Here is a 19,478-nt window from a genome sequence, read left to right as displayed (position 1 = left end):
GGGCCAAATAATTGAAGCTAGGATTCCGATCTTCAATCCAAGCTCAGGCCTCTGCTGCCTGCCCCCTGTTCCCACACCTGCATCACCTAACCTTCCAGCGTGACCCCCCCCCCAGCTCAGGTGTGTTTATTTTTTATTTTTATTTTTTTAAAGATTTTATTTATTTATTTATTTGACAGAAAGAGAGAGCGCACAAGCAGGGGGAGCAGCATGCAGAGGGAGGAGAAGCAGGCTTACTGCTGAGCGAGGAGCCAGATGCGGGACTCGATCCCAGCACCCTGGGAACTCACTGAGCCACCCAGGTGCCCTCAGGTGTGTTTAAATAGCATCTCCCAGGGCACCTGGGTGGCTCAGTCATTAAGCGCCTGCGTTCGGCTCAGGTCACGATCCCAGAGTCCTGGGATCGAGCCCCGCATCGGGCTCCCTGCTCAGCGGGAAGCCTGCTTCTCCCTCTCCCTCTGCCCCTGCTTGTGTTCCCTCTCTCGCTGTGTCTCTCTCTGTCAAATAGATAAATAAAATCTTTAAAATAAATAAATAGCATCTCCCAGAAAGATTTGCACTCACTGGGACGCAGTATTCCATTCACATACACATACTGCTTTTCAGATTAAAGAAAACAAAAACAAAAAATCTTTGGGGAAACCCGGGCACCAGAGGGGAGGCAGCAGAGCCCTAACCAGGATTAGTTACTAGACATCTGGCCTGGCTGTCACACCTGCCTCTGTGGTGGGGGGGCGGAGACTGTGGCAGGAAGTCTGTCACCTAGGATGGGGGGATGGGGTGTCGGGCGCCCGCCAGGAGGGGGGGCCTGGTGGGCCAGGAATGGAGTCCCTGGGCACAGCGCTGGTCCTCCTGGTGCAGTTCTGGGGTGAGTACTTGGGCCCCCTCTCCCCTCTGCCCTCCCTGCTGTTGTCCATCACCCCAGAAGCCTGCCCCCTGGCTCCCAGCCCCTGGGACCCAATCTCTGTGCTCCGCTAAATAAAGCCTGTTTCTCTCTGATACCCAGAACCTTACAAGGCTTGAAGGGTTCTGGCAGGATCCTCAGACTGGGTCCCTAGAGTAAAACTCACACCACGACCTACACACCAGGCTTGCATGAGCGGGCTCCGCTGGCCTCTGTCATCTGCACCCTCCACAGCTTTCCTTTTCTCACCCTTGTCTGGCCTGCTGCCTCTTTCTTTCTTTCTTCCTTCCTTCCTTCCTTTCTTTCCTTTTTTTCCCAATACACCAAGCTCCATCCCACCTCCGGGGCCCTTGCACCTGCTCTTCCATCCGCCTGGATCTCATCTCTCTAGCATCAGCTGCCATTGCAGATCAAAGGCCAGGAACAGGCGCCTGGGTGGCTCAGTCGTTAAGCATCTGCCTTCAGCTCAGGTCATGATCCCCGGGTCCTGGGATCGAGCCCCGCATCGAGCCCCGCATCGAGCCCCGCATCGAGCCCCGCATCGAGCCCCACATCGAGCCCCACATCTCCCTCTCCCACTCCCCCTGCTTGTGTTCCCTCTCTCGCTGTGTCTCTCTCTCTGTCAAATAAATAAATAAAATCTTAAAAAAAAAAAAAAGGCCAGGAACTTGAGCTAAAGGCACCCCTTCTGGAGGGTCTGCTAGGCACCTCAGACATCTCAGGGGCCCAAAGCAAACTTTTCTTCGACTCCAGCCTTGCTCCTCTGTCAGGATCCTCCATATTGGCCCAAAGCCACCGCCCTTCACACAGTGCCCGAGGCTAAAACCTTGGGAATCTGCTACCGTCCTTCTTTCCTTTTCTCAATCCATTTGGCTGCTGATCGCTTTTTTCCAGGGTCCAGCCCCTGTTACTGTGCTCGTGGACCCTCATCCCCCAGCCACCCCTGAACCCCTCTCCCACCCCCACAGTCTGTTCTCAACACAGCACAGGGTGATCTTTTTAAAACTTAAATTGGGGGGCGCCTGGGTGGCTCAGCTGGTTGAGCACTGACTCCTGATTTCAGCTAAGGGCATGATCTCATAGGGTCGTGACATCCTGAGGTCAGGCTCTGTGCTCAGTGTGGGGGTGGGGTTCTGCTTGAAATTCTCTCTTTCTCTCCCCCTCCCCCTGCTTGCATGCTCTCTCTCTCTCTCTCTCTCAAATAAATAAAATAAATTAAAAAAAAAAACTTAAATTGGACCATGTTTTCCTCTGCTCCCCTGGTTTCCTATCACACTTAGATTAAAAAGCAAACTGCTTCCCTCTCCCCACCTCCACCCTGTGGGCCTGCAAAGCCTTGTAGAAGCCATCTTCTCTCCAATTCCACTTCCTCCCTCTCTCCCCCTCAGTCACTCTACTGCAGCCACAAGGGCCTCCTCGCTCTTTCTCCAACATACCAGGCATCGTTGTGCCCAGGGACTTTGCATGGCCTGCTTCCTCCGCCTGGCGTGCTCTTCCTCCATTTTCCTTTCTTCCCACCACTGGCTACTTCTTACCATTTGGATCGCAATTCAAACATCACCTCCTCTGAGAAGCCTTCCCTGACCACCCTCTATAAGTAGATTCTCTCTCACTTCAGCCTTATCCTCCATCAGGATTCTCACTTCATGACATCCCGTGTCTCTCTCTCTCTCTCCCCCAAGACTGTCAGCTCCAGAGTGGGGCAAGAATTTCTGTCTGTCTTCATCACGTCTGTCTGTGTCCGTGGTGTCCAGAACAGGGCTCGGCACACACAAGGCAATATTTGTGTGCCGAGAGCTGGACTGGTCATAGAGTCCTCCCTGAAATCTCCCAAGTGCCGAAAGAAAGTTAAACCCATTTCACAAATGAAGACTTTGAGGGGCTCCTGGGTGGCTCAGATGGTTGGGCGTCTGCCTTCAGCTCGGTCATGATCTCAGAGTCCTGGGATCGAGCTCTGCTCAGCAGGGAGCCTGCTTCTCCCTTTGTCTGCTGCTCCCCCTGCTCGTGCTCTCTCACGCTCTCTGTCAAATAAATAGATAAAATCTTAAAAAAAAAAAGACTTTGAGCCTCAGTGAGACGTGATCTTGCAAAGATCACGTAGCCTCAGCCCTGTGGGCCACTGGGGGAGTAAGTCCCACACACACACACACACACACACACACACACACACACACACACACACACCAGCCTTACTCACTTCTTGTATCCCCTCGTCCTGCAAGGAGCCACAGGCCTGAGAGTGCAGCAGGAGCCCAAGTGGTTGCAGGTGACACAGGGAAGCCAGGTGACCTTGGCCTGCTGGGTGATACAGTCCCAAGCCTGGGAGCGGCTCCGGGTTGGGTGGACCAAGGACGGTGTATCCTTGTGTGAGCCACACATCACCAATGGCAGCCTCAGCCTGGGGGTCTGCGGGCCCTGGAGGCTGCTTTCCTGGAAGCCGCCTGGCAACCTCACCCTGCAGCTGGACCACGTGAGACTCAACGACAGTGGGGACTACGTGTGCTGGGTGGCCGTGGAGATTCCTAAGTTGGAGGTGGAGCAGGGCAATGGCACGCAGCTCCTGGTGGAGAAAGGTATGGGAGCAAGTGGAGGGAAGAAAGCGGGCTCTTGGAACTTATAAGATCTTAAGACTCTAGAATCTCAAATTCCTTCCTAGGAACATAAACTCTAAAGTCTTCCAATGGGCTTCTTAGAAACAGAGATCCTGCAAAGTCAAGAACATCAAAATCTAGACTTGCAGAACCAAAGACATGCTGGAACTTATAATTCTAGATGAACACTCAGCAAACATTCTGTAAAGGCCCACAGAGTAAATATTTTCTGCTTTGTGTTCTACGTTGTAACGACTCCACTCTGCCATTATAGCGTGAAATCCTCCATAGACTGGACAGGCGTGAATGGGTGGGGCTAGGTTCCAATAAAAAACAGGTAGTTTTTTTTTATTTAAAAAAACAGGTAGTGGGCCTAGTTGGATCCACAGGCTGAAGTTTGCTGAGGCTTCTTCCCGAATTCTGCAATCAGGAAGACTCTCGAATACATGTAATTCTGGAGTTTTGATTAAACACAATCCCAGAATCTTTTTTTAAAAAATGTATTATTAAAGTATCTCCAACATACAGAAAAAAAACGCATATTGTAAGTGGCCGGTTTAGTGGATGCTTTCGTCCATTTGGGCTGCTATAACAAAATACTGCAGACTGGGGTGGTTTGTAGACAGCAGAAACTTATTTCTCATAGTTCTGGAGGCTGGAAGTCCAAGATCAGGGCCCCAGCATGGTTGTGTTCTGGTGAGGACTCTCACCCTGCTTTGTAGTTGGTGCCCTTCACGTGGAGGAAGAGACAGTGATGTCTCTTTTATAAGAACACGTATCCCATTTGTGAGGGCTCAGGACCTAATCACCTTCTGAGGTCCCACCTCCTCCTTCCATCACCTCCAGGGGTGAGGACTCCACGTAGGAATTGCAGGGGGACACGTTCAGACCACAGCCCGAGCCCACCCCTTGTACCAGCACCCAGCTCAAGAAACAAGACTTCCTGCCTCCCGGATCCCTTCCCCCCACCCATGCACACACGCATCATCCTGACTTCTGGCTGCATAGACTTATTTGGCCTGGCTTTGTGTGCTACTTAAGGGAAATCATAGAGTACATTCTCTTCTGTGCCTGGCTTCTTTCATTCAACATTGAATCCCCCACTCGGCCAGAAGGTACGTCCATCTTGGTCACGCAGCAGCGGGATGTTCTTTCTCTTTCTGTAGACCACCACCATCCATCAATCCAATTTCCTGTGAATGGGCATTTTGGCAGCTCCTGGTTGTTGGCAATCACGAATAAGGGCGCTGTGAACAAATTACAACTGGTCTTTGGCCAACACATTTCTGTTGTGCCTCAGACAATTCTAGGATCTCGAACCACAAAACAGATTCTTGCAGTTCTAGAATCCTAGGGGCATAGAAGTCTAGGCTCTTAGAACTACAGCATTCTCAATGGGGAATCTTGCTCCTAAGGAGGCAAGAATTGGTTCTTGGGGAGCAACAAAGATTTTATTTTTTTACGTATAAAGCACAGATGTGTGGGCAGTACATAGAGATTCACGCTGTATCTGTGGTACTGAAACGTCATGGGGAAACAACGTAAGATTTTAAAAGTCTTTTTGGGGGGTGATAATGAGAAAAGGTTGAGAAACTGACATAAAGGAACAGATGATTCTAGAATCTTAGAATTGCAGTATCTTAAATATTTTAAATAGGCTTTTAGAATTTTTCAGTCTCAGAGTGTGTAAGGACAGATATAGAATCCACATTGAAAGCCATTGATTCTCCAGGCTAGAAGGAATTTCCCAGTTCAGCTAAGCCGGCTGCCTCCATCTAGAGATGAGAAAGCTGAGGCCCAGAGAAGGCCTAGATGTGTCCAGCCACATACACGAGCCAGGGATGCAGCCAGCTTTCTCGAAAGCCCAGCTCATACACTCCCCCTATTCTGCATGACAACCTACTTTGGGCCAAACCCTGCATGGGGCCTGGAGACTCCAGCAGACCCAGAGGGGGCTCATGCTCTCTCAGTGGTTCCTGAGGGCCTCGGGCACATGCCTGGACCCATGAGGCAGAGGATGGAGCACCTCCCCAGTTCCTGGCCCAAAGAGATGCCCGTTCCTCTCCTGTTGGCAGGACCCTCCCACCGCCTGCCTCTAGGGCCATGCCTTATGGCTGTCCTGCCTGCCCCCACCTTCTAGTAATGAGAGGGCCAATTACCAATTAGCAGAATCTGGATTGCAGAGGCACCAGGCTGTGCATTGTCGGCATCTGCAGGGATGGGGGCCGGTCTGCCTCCAGCTACACACAGCTGGCTCTCCCCTCCCCCCCCAACAGCTGCTTGGTAGTCCCCAGGGACCAAAGCCAACTTTTTTTTTTAAGATTCTATTTATTTATTCATGAGACACACACACACACACACACAGGCAAAGGCAGAGGGAGAAGCAGGCTCCCCGTGGAGCAGCGAGCCTGACCTAAGGGCTCGATCCCAGGACCCTGGGATCACGATCTGCAACTAAGGCAGACGCTTAACCGACTGAGCCCCCCAGGTCCCCCCGACGCCAACTTTAAAACATACAAGGTGAAGAGGTCAGGGGCACTGGGCCTCATCTTAGTCACACCAAGAGCCTTTGGCTGGAGTTTATATCAACTATACAGACCTGGGAACATGTCCCCACTCTGCTGTTCACTTGCTGTGTGACCTTGGGCAAGTAACTTGACACCTCTGTGCCTGTTTCCTTAGCTCTGGGTTAGGTGAATTTGAAGTAATTATATCCAAAGAGTTTATTACAGGGTCTGGAACATGATAAGTCCTCAGTAAACCTAAGTTATTATTTATGTCTGTTAGGCTCATCACTCAGCAAGACTCAAAAGGTCAGGCCAGTATAAACTTTTTCTTCCTTTCCTTTCTTTTTCTTTTTTCTTTCTTTTCTTTTTTCCTGAAACAGAAAAGGAAAGGGGAGCTGAGGTGAGCAACACCTTTGTTCAAAGCAAGGCACTGTTGCTGCCTGGGTGCATGACCCCAGGCAAGTGACTCAGGCTGAGACTCAGTTTCCTTGTACATAAAATGCGCTCGACAGCAGAGTTGAGCTCAAAAAACAGGAGCCATAAAGATGGTGGATTCCATGACCAGGATCGTGGAGCTCACGGTGGCAATGATGGAGCTCATGATGTCAGTGATGGGGCTCATGGGGATGACAGGGCTTGTGATGGGAATGGTGGAGTCTTATGGGGGTGATGGGGTTCATGAAACGGATGGTGGGAGCTCATGATGAAAAAAATCCATTCGGCGATTACTTTACAGTAACTGAGCAAGGCAGAAACGGGCCGCCTCGTTTTTCAGAAGAGGAAACAGGTCCGGAGGGACACCTGCCCGGATTCACGCAGCAAGGCAGGGGCGGAATGCTGACGTCCCGCTGGGAGGGGGGGGGCTCTGACCCTGAAGGGTGGAGGCTGGACTCGAACGTGAGCACCCCCGAGACACAGGTTTCTTCTCTGCAGATGGCCTGCCCGCGAACCAGACCTCGGTCGATTCAGGTGAGCCCCGGCCGCGAGCCCCGCCTCCAGCCCCGCCCCGGCCCCCGCGCCCCGGCCCCCGCCAGACCGCCCCGCACTCCCCCTCCCCAGGACTCCTGGTGGCGCCGCTGGTGGCAGGGGGCGTGGCCGTGGCCGCCTTCGCGCTGAGCGCCTGGGTCTGGGGCCGACGTCGCAGCAGGCGCGAGGACTCAGGTAACCGCCCAGGTGGCGGTGGGGGCGGCAGACGGGTTCCGCCGGCGCCCCTGCCCCCGCGTGGCGGAGGTGGGAACTGCAGCCGCTTGGCCCGGACGCCGAGCGCGCCCCGTCTGCCCCTTCTGGAAGGAGGGCGGGTGAGGCTGCGCCGGGTGGGCGAGAGCAGAGGTAGGCTGTCTCATGTGATTTTCCCCTCTTACTGTGTGTCATCCCTCCCTCCCACCTTCGCAGGGCATCCTCTCTACGGGAACGTCCTTTACCAGCCCCGGAGGGCCCCAAAGAAGAGTAAGGCGTGGCGTGTGGAGGGGAAGGTGCTGGACATCCTCAGCGCGGACCAGAAGAGTCAGAGCTTCTATTCCATCTCTTTCCCCCAGCCTCCCGGCCCCCAGCAGCTCCTGGCCCAGAAGCCTTGCCCCAGCCCCAGGTCGAGTCACCCCATATCTACCGTCGGCCTCTCCCCTGACCCACACCCCTCTGGGCGGCAGTGGCCAAGAGGGCTCCTTGAAGTGGGGAGAGGACTCGAAACCCCAGAAAAGGTCCCCTCCCACCAATGGCCATGTGAAGATGTGACCGATTTCCCAAAAAGTCAGGGAGTCCAACGGCCCAGCCCAAGACCCGGTCCTCATTACTATACCGCCGGATTCCTCCCTCACCCCCAGAGCGCTCAATAAAGGCTTATAGAGGAGAGCCAGATTTTGTGAGTTGGGGGGTGTTAAAGATATCTGAGGGGTTGTCTGGGGATTCCTGAGCCCCAGGATGGCTGGGGGGGTGCGGTCCACCGTGGTGAGGGGGCTCTGTAATGACTGGCTACTTGGAGAGTAGCCTTCTCTTCTCTTATCCTTGGAGAGTCATGTCCAATTAGCAGAGAAGTGATGCCCCCGACCTCCACACAGCACCTTGAGCCGCAAGCACCCCCCTCTCTGGGTCGTTGTGCAGCTGAAGGGTGACGGGGGACATCGGGGCTGCCTGGAATTCATCAGCTCCCTGGGTCTCCTGCCCGACTGTCACCTTGAAGTGTCACCAGCTGGGATCGGCTCCCCTCCCCCACTTCTGCTGTTTCCATGGGGACAGATGTCCTTTCCGCAGCAGCATCAGGCCTAGGCAGGCAGCCCTGCCGGGGTGCAAGGGAGGGGCCGCGTGGGGGCAGGGCTGGCCTGAGAGCCTCCCCCGACGGTTTCTCCATCTTTGTATCTGTCTGTATCAGCTGTGTCCGGGTTTTCCTCTGACCTCATACGATCTCTCCCTGCCTACCCCTAGCTCTCTTACTTGTGTTCCCCGCCCCCACCCCCCGCTGACCCCGTGAGCAATTCAGGCTTCACCCCCAGCTGGGGATGCTGTTCCCCCCTAAGGGTGTAAGGGTCACTCATCCTCTCCTTTCCCTGGAGCTGGGATCCCTGCCTCCCAGAAAGGACACTTGAAACACACAATAACTTATTTATTTTCCAGGCCAGGGGAGTGCTTGGAGACACAATTCTGGTCCCTAGCATCCAAGAGAGGGCCAAGAAGGCAGCTCTGATGAAGACCAAGGGCCTGGAGGGGTGGTGAGTCTCTGGAAAGACTTGGAGCGTTTGCAGCCAGTGATTCTGGGCCGGCCCAGTGCAGGGCAGGGGCTGAAGGTGCTGGGGTCAGGGGGTCTGCATGACCACCGGGTACAGCAGGGCCAGATGCTCAGCGCCCTGCACAGGCAGCGGCCGGGAGCTGTAATGGAGGACCAGCTCCGGCACGCTGGTGAAGGGGCCGCTGTGCTGACCCAGCACGAACTGGTTCTCTCGGGTCCGTGCGAACTTCAGGTGTAGGAAGCTCTGGCTGCTCCTGGGGGACAGGCGTCAGAGTGCCTTGAGCACCCCAGACCTGCTCATGCTCTCCAACCCTAAAGCACCCCCCCGTGGCCCCCAGAAGCTGGTGGCTGGCATTCCCAAATATTTCTGCTAAATGGCCACTTGGGTGCCAAGCTCTGGGCTTGTTCCCCATTGGCAGGGATGCCTTGCCCGCCTGTCCGCTCTAAAGGCTGGGGTCCCTTTCCTTGCTTCCATCTCTGGTAAGTTGAATGACATTGAACCTGGGAATGATCTTATCATCACTAATATGAATGAAACACTTCCTGTTGCCGGGACACTGGGCTCAACAATTCCTGTGTGTGTGTGTGAGTGTGTGAGTGTGTGTGTGTGTGAGAGAGAGAGTGTGTGTGTGAGTGTGTGTGTGAGAGTGTGTGTGTGTGTGTGATTTAATCATGGCAACATTACCATGACGTAGGTGCTGTTTGTATCTTCATTTCATAGATGAGAAAAGCAAGGCCCAGAGAGGTTGAGGAATTTAGCTAAGGTAACACAGCTATAAAGTGGCAGAGGCAGGCTTTAAAGGCAATTCTCCAAGCCCTCTTCAATGTTGCCCTTTCAGGAATCTCACAGTCAGATGCCCAGTCGAATTTTGGAGCTTGTTATAATCAGACACATTTAGAATCTTAGGCAGAGAAGCACGTAGAATCAGGATCTCAAACTCAAATGCCTACAGGGCCACTCAGAGATTCTGGCCCCGAGAGACACTTCAACTTTAGGACTGGAGGAGTTTAAAGGAAATAATCTAGGTCCCCACCTCACCCACATCCTAGGTCTACTGGATGGCTTCCACTCCGCCTTCTTGCATACCTCCGGTGACAGGGGGCTCACTCTTCGTTGGAACCCTGCCTACGGCCTCCCTGGAAGCCACACCCTCTGGCCCACTGGTCCCAGAAGTCCCCTCCACGGTTCCGAAAGCTTTGCTGGGCAGCCCTGGAAGCCCCGCCCGCTGGTGCCACCTTCTGCTCCCACGGAATTAACCCGAAAGCGAAAGCCCAAGGCAGGTAGTCCTGTGAGCCTCGGTCCCTTCAGGGGGCTGGGGCCTCACCTGAGGGATAGGGAGCAGTCTTGGGGACTGGTCTCGCTGAGCCGCACGAGGTAGCTGCCTGCCTTGCAGAGAGACAGGAGGTTCTCGGCATCTGCCCGGCTCAGTGGGCCGTGAAACCACCTAGGGGGTGGGGGCAGATGTCTCATAAAGGGCAATCCCCCTGCCAACACCCCCTGGGGGCTGGTGCAGGCACAGCCCTTTCCAGGACTTGTGAGCTCCAGGCAAACAAGTGAGAACAAGTCCCCTGGGTTTCTCAAGGGGAGCCTGGTTTTCAGGCAGACACGGTTTTTCCCTGCAAGGCAGCTGAACCCAGGTCCACGTGGAACTGCTCCCTCCAGTTCAATAGATACACCTGACCTTGATCCTTACAGCCTCCCTAGGTTAGGTGCCCAAGGTCCTATTTCCCCTTCCCTAATCCCTCAAGTTGAGTCACTTGCGTCTGGCTTTCTAGAGATTGGCCGCAACCCGTGTCCCCACCCACCTGTTCCATCATTTACTTAATATTTGTACTGAATGTACTCCGAGAGAGGTTAGCATTTGCGAGCAAGGTCTCACACACACAGGAGCGCCAAACAGACTTCGCGGGTTTTGTATTGAAAGAAAACTGAATAGAGAGGAAACATCTCCCCCCCGTGCCTCAGTGTTCGTCAGTAAGTTCTGTACGGCCCCCCTAAGGGGTTTGGGAGTAACTGTGATAAACACACCATGGTATCTTTTGGACTGGAGGGGTTGAAAGGAAATATCTAGCTCCCCACCTCATTGGGCTGGGCTCAGTGGGCTTTTAGGGAGTTCCTGGAGGAACTGCTAGGCTGGAGAGACACAGAGAAGGCCCAGAACCTCCCAGCTGGTGCACCTCACTCCAGCCCAAAGTTGGGACCCCCTCAAAACTCTGCTCCTCTTAGCTCCATCCCCAGATCCGCTGGGATGCGGATGATTGCTCTGTACCCTCAGGCTCATGAGCGTCATCCAAGTGAACGGAGGACATCCCCTTTTACTCTGAGCTGGGCACCATCTTGGGGGTTTTGAGCCCTAGGTTCAGAGAGGTTAAGTGACTTGCCCAAAGCTACACAGCCAAGAGATGTAGAGCAGAGATTAGAACCCAGAATCTGATGCCAGAGGAATGAGACACCATGTGATTCTGCTTTGTACCTGGGCCAGGTGTCTGACACAGGCAGGCTCTGGCACCCAGTGAAGATTAGTTGAAGAAAGGAATGAAGTGAATAAATGAGTCATACTTCCCCCAGCCCCCCAGTCCGAGGAGTGGAGTCTGCAGCTGGTACGGGACGGAGAGGGATTCAACCCGGCTCCTCCAACGTCAGCTTCCCCACTCACGGCTGTTTCTCCAGGGGCAGGGCCGGGTCCACGCGCTCTGCGGGCTGGGGGCTTCTGGATGGGGGTCTCCGGAGCTCTTTGGCTGAGCCTGGGGTCCTTTCCCACTCCGGACTGTCAAACTGCACTGGAGGGGGAGGGTTAGAGAGGAAAGGGTTAAGTCCAACCCACCTGGGAGGGGCGGGACCGGGGTAAGCCAATGCACTCTCAGCAGGAAGGCGGTGCCAGTTTGGGAAACCTATCAGAATCCAAGACAGGAGGGGCTGGGTTTAAGGGCTGGGTAGGATTGGTCCAGGAGCAACCGGTCAGCCTTCAGAAGAAAGGGGTGTGGTCACTCCTAAGTGTGGTGGCTGGCGAGGGCGGGCCGGATCCACGAGGGACGAGGGATGCCTTAGAGGGATGGGTGGGTCGTTCTGCAGATTCTGGCCAAGTCCTAGAGCTAGGCCACCCCCCCACCCCAGGTACGGACAGATAGAGCGAGGCACTGAGCCCCAGTGATCCTCCGAGTCGTACAACTTCTGGGGCCAAGCTGGGTTCGCACAACTCTTCCTGGTCCAAGGTATTTTATTCTTAAAGCGGACCATAGTGTTGTTACCCTTTTACAGAAGAGGAAACAGAGGCCACAGACTTATCCATGCTTCCCCAACTCAGGACTTGGCCCCAAGCCCACCTAATGATCGTTGCTAAGAAAGGCTACCCTGTCCCCAACAGCTCCGTGTGAGCACTTTCTAGCACCCAGTTTACACGCTCCCTGTTCTGTAGCTGCTATAAGGAGCCCCATTTGATGGGTAAGGGAACCGAGACTAAAAGATAAAGCGCGTTTTCCAAGTAAGTGACACAAATCCAGGTCTACCTGATGCCAAAGCCTATCCCTATATTACAGCGAGCACTACAGGTGCCCTAAAGAAGTTTCTCTCCTCGAGGAAGATACAAGTTCTCCTAGGAAGAGAAATTTACGATTATCAGCCATTCACACTTTAGTGAGAATGAATAAACTACCAGAGTGGCAGGTGATAAGGGTCTATTTTATAAGTTGAATCAGAGGATATGACCAGAGCAGGAAACCGAAGGACATGGACATTCAGGGCCGGGGGACGGTCAAGGCCTGGGTCGGAGGGGCACCTGCAAACGCCTTGGAGATGTGGTCTTTCTTCCACTCCCAGGGCTGGTCATACTCATCCGCAGGCCGCTCGTCTTCCTGAGGCAGCCGGCTCTGGCGAGGTCTCCTCCCAGAAGGGGCCCCATCTCCTGGCTCTTGGTCCTGCTCCTCATAGGGAGTGTCATACAGCTGCACCCCCTTGCATGGCAGTTCTGGGGGGCCAAGAACACTGGTCAGCTCCCACACCCACCGGGCACCCGGTCCCCTTCCCACAAGCTCCGCTCACTCACCGCTCACGGCCCGCTGGGCATCATAGGGCTCCATGTAACCATCATCTGAAGGTGGTGGGTGAGGCTGGGCATCAAAGGGGTCTGAATACTCTGTGTCGAGTTCCAGCTGGAGAAAGAAGTAGAGAAGTAAAGGAGTGGCAAGGGCTGGGGTGGGGGGGACCAAGCCCAGCCAGAGACCCCCCCTCCTGGGTGATGGTGCACCTCTCTGGGTCACGTAACTCTTCCCCTCCACGAAGCTCATTGTCCCCCGGGGTAGGGGGTCCTCTCTCCCACCCACCAGGGTTTGCGTACAGATGTCAGCTTCCCTGGCTCTCTGCCTCCCTGACGCACAGCCCCACCTCCCTCCTTCAGTAATTTTAATGTCAGGGCGCCTGGGTGGCTCAGTAGGTTAAGCATCTGCTTTTGGCTCAGGCCATGATCCCAGGGTCCTGGGATCGAGCCCCGTGTTGGGCTCCCTGCTCGGTGGGGAGCCTGCTTCTCCCTCTCCCTCTGCCTCTCTCCTGCACCCCGCTTGTCCTCACGTTCTCTATTTCAAACAAACAAATAAAATCTTTAAAAAAATAAAAAATAGGGGCGCCTGGGTGGCTCAGTTGGTTAAGCGACTGCCTTCGGCTCAGGTCATGATCCTGGGGTCCAGGGATCGAGTCCCACATCGGGCTCCCCGCTCAGCGGGGAGTCTGCTTCTCCCTCTGACCCTCCCCCCTCTCATGTGCTCTCCCTTTCTCTCTCTCTCTCTCTCATTCTCTCTCTTTCAAATAAATAAATCTTTAAAAAAAATAAAATAAAGGGGCGCCTGGGTAGCTCAGTCATTAAGCAACTGCCTTCGGCTCAGGTCATGATCCCAGGGTCCTGAGATGGAGCCCTGCACTGGGCTCCCTGCTACGTGGGAGGTCTGCTTCTCCCTCTTGTGTTCCCTCTCTCGCCATTTCTCCCTGTCAAATAAATAAAATCTTTAAAAAATTAATTGTAATGTTTATCAGCGGCAGGCGCTGTTCTAAATACTTCACATGTTTCCTTGTCATCCCAACACCCAGTAAGTACATTAGCCCCATTTTACAGATCAGGAAACCAAGGCACAGAGAGGATTAAGTGCCTTGCTAAGGGTCACACACTTCGTTTGTGCTCTTAATCACTGCCCAACACAGCCTCCTCAAATCCTTCTCTGTCTCCACGGAGGGTTTGGGGTCGACTTCCTGATCATCTGGGAAAAATACTGGAAAAGGCATGGGCATTGGGGGCAGCTCTGGGTCAAGTTCTAACAAGCCAGGGCCATTGTGACCTTTGGCCAGTTGCTTCTCTTCCGTGAGCCTTGGCTTCCACTTCTGTGAAATGGGAATCGTGACAGAGGAGGGGCACAGTGGTGGGGGTTCCAAGGCTTGCTAGGGGAGTGACTCACTCTGATCTGTTTGGGGAAGCTGAGGGGAGGGGATCAGAGGTGGGGAGCAGGGAGCAGGGGACCGGGGGACAAAGCAGGGCCAGAGAGATAGTGGGGCAACCAGTGCTGAGCCCTGGAAAGGGACAGAAATCAGACTCCACTAAGCAGGTGGGGGATTGGGGAGTGTCTGCATGGTGCTCCCGCCTGCCCCATTCAACGAGGTTCCCCGATGTCCAGGGAGCCCAGCCTGGCCCTCCCCACCCAGTCTCCTGGGGCCACCCAAAGTCTGGGACTTAGCCACGCACCTCTTCCCCGGGGCTGCCCAGCAAGCCCTTGGCTCTGGCCATGGCTGCTGCCTCCACCTTGATGAGCCGGTGCTTGGGAGAGTCGTACTTGGCGTCTCCGAGGCCCTTGGAGTCCCCGGGGCCGGCGGGGTCGGCCTCCAGGCGGCCGTCTGAGTCCTCATAGGGGTCCTCGAAGTCCAGACTCTTCTGCTCGCGGTAGGCCCTCAGGATGTCGCTCTCCGTGTAGTCGGGGGTGGGCGGCTGCGGAGGGGGCCTCCGACCGCCAAAGCTCAGGTAGTCCCGCAGCCACTTGGCCATCTGTGCGTGTGTCGCGCCAAACCTGGCCACTGTCAGAGGGGGACCCACATGCCCCCTTCCCGGCCCCCTTTCTCCGCAGAGTCCCCAGGGAGAAGGGGGGGCAGGAGGGAGGGGGAGGAGGAGAAAGAGGAGGAAGGGGGGGAGGGGAAAAAGATCAGGTGTGTCCCTTGGCTGGGCTCAGAAGGCGGTGAAAAGAGAAAAGAAGGAGACGGAGGGAGGAAGAGGAGGAAGGAGAGCAAAAGTCCACCTTAGCCCGGCTCCTCAAGGACGGCGGGGGACGGGGGCGCCCCGCAGGGCCCTGAACGCCGAGCGCCGGGTGGCCGGGCCAGGGCGAGGGGCACCCGCGGAAGCGCGCGGAGTTTCCGCGGGAAGCGCGGTCCCCGTGAGCGGCTCTGCCGCCCGCCGCCTCCGGGAAGCTCGGGGATTCCCTTCTGCTGGGCCGGGAGTCGGGGAAAGCGCCGCCCGCGGGCGCCCCCAACCCCGGCTCAGCCCGGACGCCTGGGTCCTCAGCGCAGCGGGCGGGCTCCCCCGGGGCGCGGGCGCGGGCGCCGCGCGCAAAGTTGGGCCGCGGGGACGGTGACCTCCGCGCGGCACCTCCTTTGTTGCGCTCCCCTCCGCTCCGGGGGGAACCCGGGTCCCGCAGCCCCCCGGCCCGGCCGCCTCGATCCGGCCCCAGCCACCGGCACAAAGGGAAATAAAACCTCCTCCAATCCCCCTTCACGCTTTGGGAGACTTTCCCCGCCGCGGCCGGGAGGTGGGACTTTGGGGAGGGGGCGCGCAGGCGGACGCCCCAGCCCCTACCGGCCCCCGGCCGCGTCCCGGGCTGCGACGTCAAGGCTTCCCCGCCTCCCCCTCCGCGGCTTCCCCCGCCCCCTCCGCTCCCCCTGCAACCCCCTCGGAGGTGACTGAGACCTTCAGCTGCTCTGGGAAGGGAGGGGAGGCGCTGCACGCCGAGGGAGGGGGCTGCGGGGCGGGAGGCGCGGGGCCGAGGCCGCGGCAGCTGGACACTGACCCGGAGGACCACGGCTGGCAGGAGCGCGCGAGGCGCGCGGGAGGTGGGAGCGGACAGGGCTGACCTTGCTCAGGAGAGCGAGAGGTGCAGAGGCGGGGAGCAGCGGGGAGAGAGGGAGGCGAGGTGGAAATTGGCCGGGAAATGGGGGTCTGGATGTGACCGCGAGAGGGGTGAAACTGACCAGCAGATGGGGTGAGAGCGACCACTGTTGAGGGTTGAAATTGAACCAGTATCTGGCGGCGCAACTGACCAGCAGATTGTTCCAGAGGTCACTGGCTAAAATTGATGTTGATGCAGCTGAAGGAAGCGGGGAGGCAACGGGAGGGAGGGAGGTCTGGCGTCCCCTTCCCAAGAGGACTCTTCTCTGCAATACCCCCCCCCCCCAACCAGGGGACTAATTGCAGCATGGGGGAAGGGGGCTGGGGCAGCTGGCCTTGGGAAGGGAGATGGTATCAGTGCCTGGAGCGTCCTCAGCATCTGTCCCTTTGTGGCTTCTGGGGATGGAGGCAGGGAGGGGGGACAGAAATGAGAGGGGTTTCGCCTGGCCTGGTTGCCTGTTGGCGCTGCAGCTGTCTGGGGGCGAGGACACTAAGAGGTTTGGGGTAAGGGAAGCAAAGAGGTGTGCTTGCCAATTCCAGAGCAAACACGGTTTTTCTTTCATCCTAAGGGGGCTTGTTCAGCTCCCCCTAATACTGAAGTAAGAGAGGGGTGATCGGGAAGAATGGGGCTGCAGATTCCCCTCTCCCAGTGCCCCACCCCCACCCCCACCCCCTGACCCCCAGGGTGGGCTTGTGCCTGTGGCTTGGAGGGGAGGGAAACCTAGACAGAAGTCAGAGCTGACACTGGTGCGAAAATGCACCTGGGGAAGAACAGTGCGTCGGGGCCATGTCTATGCTGTCTGTGATTTGCTTTCCTGGTTTCTAACAGGGGTTCTAACAGGAAACCCCCAGAGAGCTCAAGGCGGGATCGCCGGAAGGCTGTTATTTTTTCCCATGGGGAAACTGAGGCACAGAGATGGGGAGGACTTGCTCAGAGCCACCCCACAGCTCATGTCTGCTTGCATGTCCTGATGTGGCCTGGCTGGGGTGGCACTGGAGACCCACTAGAGTGTCTTCATGGGGTCAGCGTTTCTCTGCCTCTGCCCCACTGTTAGCCCCATTTTCCAGGCGACGACACTGAGGTGCGGAGCTGAGCGGGCAAAGCCCCTCACCGCAGCAGGGGCTTCCATGTGTCCTCTCCCCAGCTTTGGCCGTGTCGCCCACATGAACCTGTTGAACTCGGTCCTCCTCCTGCACTGCCTCCACGCCCCCCCACCCCACCCCCTCTGATCAGCGACAAGACAGCGTCCCTGGGGACTGCCAGGGAGCACGGCGGGTAATTGTCCTGTTTTCTGTCAGCCGCAAGGCAATTCCCGGCTCGGGGATGAGCTGTTGACAGATCTCATCAAATCTGAGCCCTCTCCCTGTCAGATAAATACGGGACGTCTGAGGTATAAATATTTGAAAGGGGCCTTCTAATTACAGCGTGTGTCAGGAATAGCAATTAGAGGCCCTGGAGGCAGAATCAAACGGCGTTTGACTTTCCTGGGCTTTTGAGCTGGCTTCTCCTGGGGCTGCCCGCCCTCCCCCACCCCCCCCACCCCCACCCCACCCCCACCCCGCCCTAAGGAGAGGAGCCGTCAAAGGGTTCCGGGAGGAGCGAGGAGCGGGAGATGGTGGATGAGGAGAGTCAGGCTAGGGGGCTGGCGACCTTGCTGTGTGCCCTTGAAGAACCTCAGGAACTCGGGTTTCTGCATGTTGATGGGCAGCGGAGGGTGGGCACTGCACGGACGAAGGCGAGCAGGTGGGGTGGTCTAGGGGTCCTAGGCTGAGGCTTCCGCCCTCCCTCCAACCCCCGTAGTCCGGGAGGCAGTGTATGAGGGCCGTCTCCTGAGTGCGGCTCAGTTTCCAGAAACCCAGCTCTCCTGATCTTGGGTGGTGACCTGGGCTGTTTTCCCGTCTCTGAGATGGGAGAAGAACAGCTGACCTCTACTGAGTGCTTCTGGGCGCTGTTTGGAGCATCTTTTGTTGTTGTTGGTTTTTTTGTTTTTTGTTTTTTGTTTTTGAGATACAATTCACATGCCCAACAATTTACCCACTTGAAGTGTGCATTTCAGTTTGAGAATGTTCACAAGATCATGCAACCATCACCACTCATTTCAGAACATTTTCATCACCCCAACAAGAAACCCCACTCCTATGGGCACTCTCTATTCTTCCCACTTCTCCCACACCTGGTACCTCTAATCCACTTTCTGTCTCTCTGGGTGGGCCTGTTCTGGACCTTTCACATAAATGGAATCACACTCTATGTGGCTTTTTGTGTCTGGTTCTCTCACTGAGCATTGTGTTTCCAAGGTCCATCCGTGTGTGTGTGTGTGTGTGTGTGTGTGTGTGTGCGTGCGTGCGTGCACTCCCTTTATGGCCCAATAATATTCTGTTGCATGGCACATAGTAGGTGCTCAATATATGCTTTAGGTAAGTGGGACCTTAAGAGGAGCCAGTTGGGGTCCCTGGGGGGGTGCTGTGCCTGCCTTCTCTGTCCCCTCATCCTTGTCTCATGGAACAGCCAGTCTGGAGGGGGGATGGGAGCCAAGGCACCAGGATAAGAAGGGACGGCTCATGGTGGGGCCTAAATACTCTAATCTGATGGAGGAGACATAGCCCTGTGCTAGGAGCTCCTACTCTGATAGGAGAGACAGTCTCTGCTCTAAAAAGCTCCTAGACACACCCGTGCCTTTTAAAACTCGCAGTTTGATGGGAGAGGCATGGTCTTGACCTCAGAAGCCTCAGTCTGATGGAGGAGATAAGTATATGCCTCAATAGGCTCCCAGTCTGATAGGGGAGGCATGATTCTACCCACTGAAGCATTCAATCTGATGGAGGAGGCATGGCTCTGATTTCAGGGGTTTCCAGTCTGATTCGAGACATGGCCCTCCTTTTAGGTGCCCCTAGTCTAATGGAGGAGACAAGAGCCTATCCTTAGGAGTCCCTGTCTGATAGGGCAGGCATGGTCCAGCCTTCAAGGACACCTAGTCTGATGGAGGAGAGATAGCTCTGTTGTCATGAGTGCCCAATCTGATGGGAGAGGCCCAGCCCAGCCCTTGGAGGCTCTGTCGGCAAGAGTTGCAGTGGAGTTTGGTCATTAAAGCCTTGCGGTGGCAAACCAGGTCCTGTCCCTCACTCACTCTGAGACCTTGGCCAAGGAGCTTCCCGCCTCTGTAAAATCGGGCAGTAACACGACATGTACCCGAGGGAGTGAGCGGCAGGTTTTGGTGTAGAGGGAGCTTGGTGCAGAGCCTGTCACGCAGTTAGAGCCTGGGAAATGGGGCAGTGGCCCCTGTCTCTGTGAAGCCCAGGCTCAGGCCAAGTGGGCTCTAGCAGGAGGGCAGGCCACCCCCACAAGTCCCTCTGCTGTGTGGCGGCCCCCAGGGGGACTGATGGAGGAGATTCTGGATGAGGCCTGACAGCTCCCCAGGATGACAGACATGGAGCGTGCCGGGGGTGGTGGGAAATGGGGGCTGCCAGCAGTGATTGGGGGAAGGCAGGCTCCAGAGAGTGGGAGGGGGCCCGGGGATGAGGGGAAGAGTAGGGGGGTGGAGGCCCTGGAGGATCAGCATGCACGCGCGCGCACGCGTGCGCACACACACACACAACACACACGAGAGACCCTGATGTGTCTCTACC

At 56.1% G+C, this 19,478-nt stretch overlaps 2 protein-coding genes across 3 annotated transcripts; one reads left to right on the top strand and one right to left on the bottom strand.

Moving 5' to 3' along the window:
* Window positions 1-790: 790 nt before the first annotated feature.
* On the top strand, window positions 791-7,843 carry TMIGD2 (transmembrane and immunoglobulin domain containing 2). 2 transcript variants are annotated; one of them, XM_027584408.2, is made up of 5 exons: window positions 791-868; window positions 3,127-3,477; window positions 6,936-6,971; window positions 7,062-7,163; window positions 7,395-7,843. In XM_027584408.2, the coding sequence occupies exons 1-5, from the start codon at window positions 823-825 to the stop codon at window positions 7,832-7,834; spliced, it is 975 nt and encodes a 324-aa protein (XP_027440209.2). In that variant the 5' UTR covers window positions 791-822; the 3' UTR covers window positions 7,835-7,843. The 2 variants fall into 2 exon arrangements, with proteins under 2 accessions (XP_027440209.2, XP_027440210.2); XM_027584409.2 differs by lacking the exon at window positions 7,062-7,163.
* An 866-nt stretch (window positions 7,844-8,709) lies between these two features.
* Window positions 8,710-15,081, bottom strand: SHD (Src homology 2 domain containing transforming protein D). The gene is made up of 6 exons (XM_027584404.2): window positions 14,445-15,081; window positions 12,765-12,870; window positions 12,498-12,686; window positions 11,379-11,502; window positions 10,047-10,166; window positions 8,710-8,975 (listed from the first exon to the last, which is right to left on the bottom strand). Exons 1-6 carry the CDS (start codon window positions 14,739-14,741, stop codon window positions 8,789-8,791), a joined length of 1,023 nt encoding a protein of 340 aa, XP_027440205.1. The 5' UTR covers window positions 14,742-15,081; the 3' UTR covers window positions 8,710-8,788.
* Window positions 15,082-19,478: the final 4,397 nt, after the last annotated feature.

Source organism: Zalophus californianus, chromosome 1 (genome assembly GCF_009762305.2).
Source record: "Zalophus californianus isolate mZalCal1 chromosome 1, mZalCal1.pri.v2, whole genome shotgun sequence".
NCBI lineage: Eukaryota > Metazoa > Chordata > Mammalia > Carnivora > Otariidae > Zalophus > Zalophus californianus.
The sequence above is the reverse complement of the archived record's forward strand: the minus strand, read 5'-3'. Positions and strand labels throughout refer to the sequence as shown.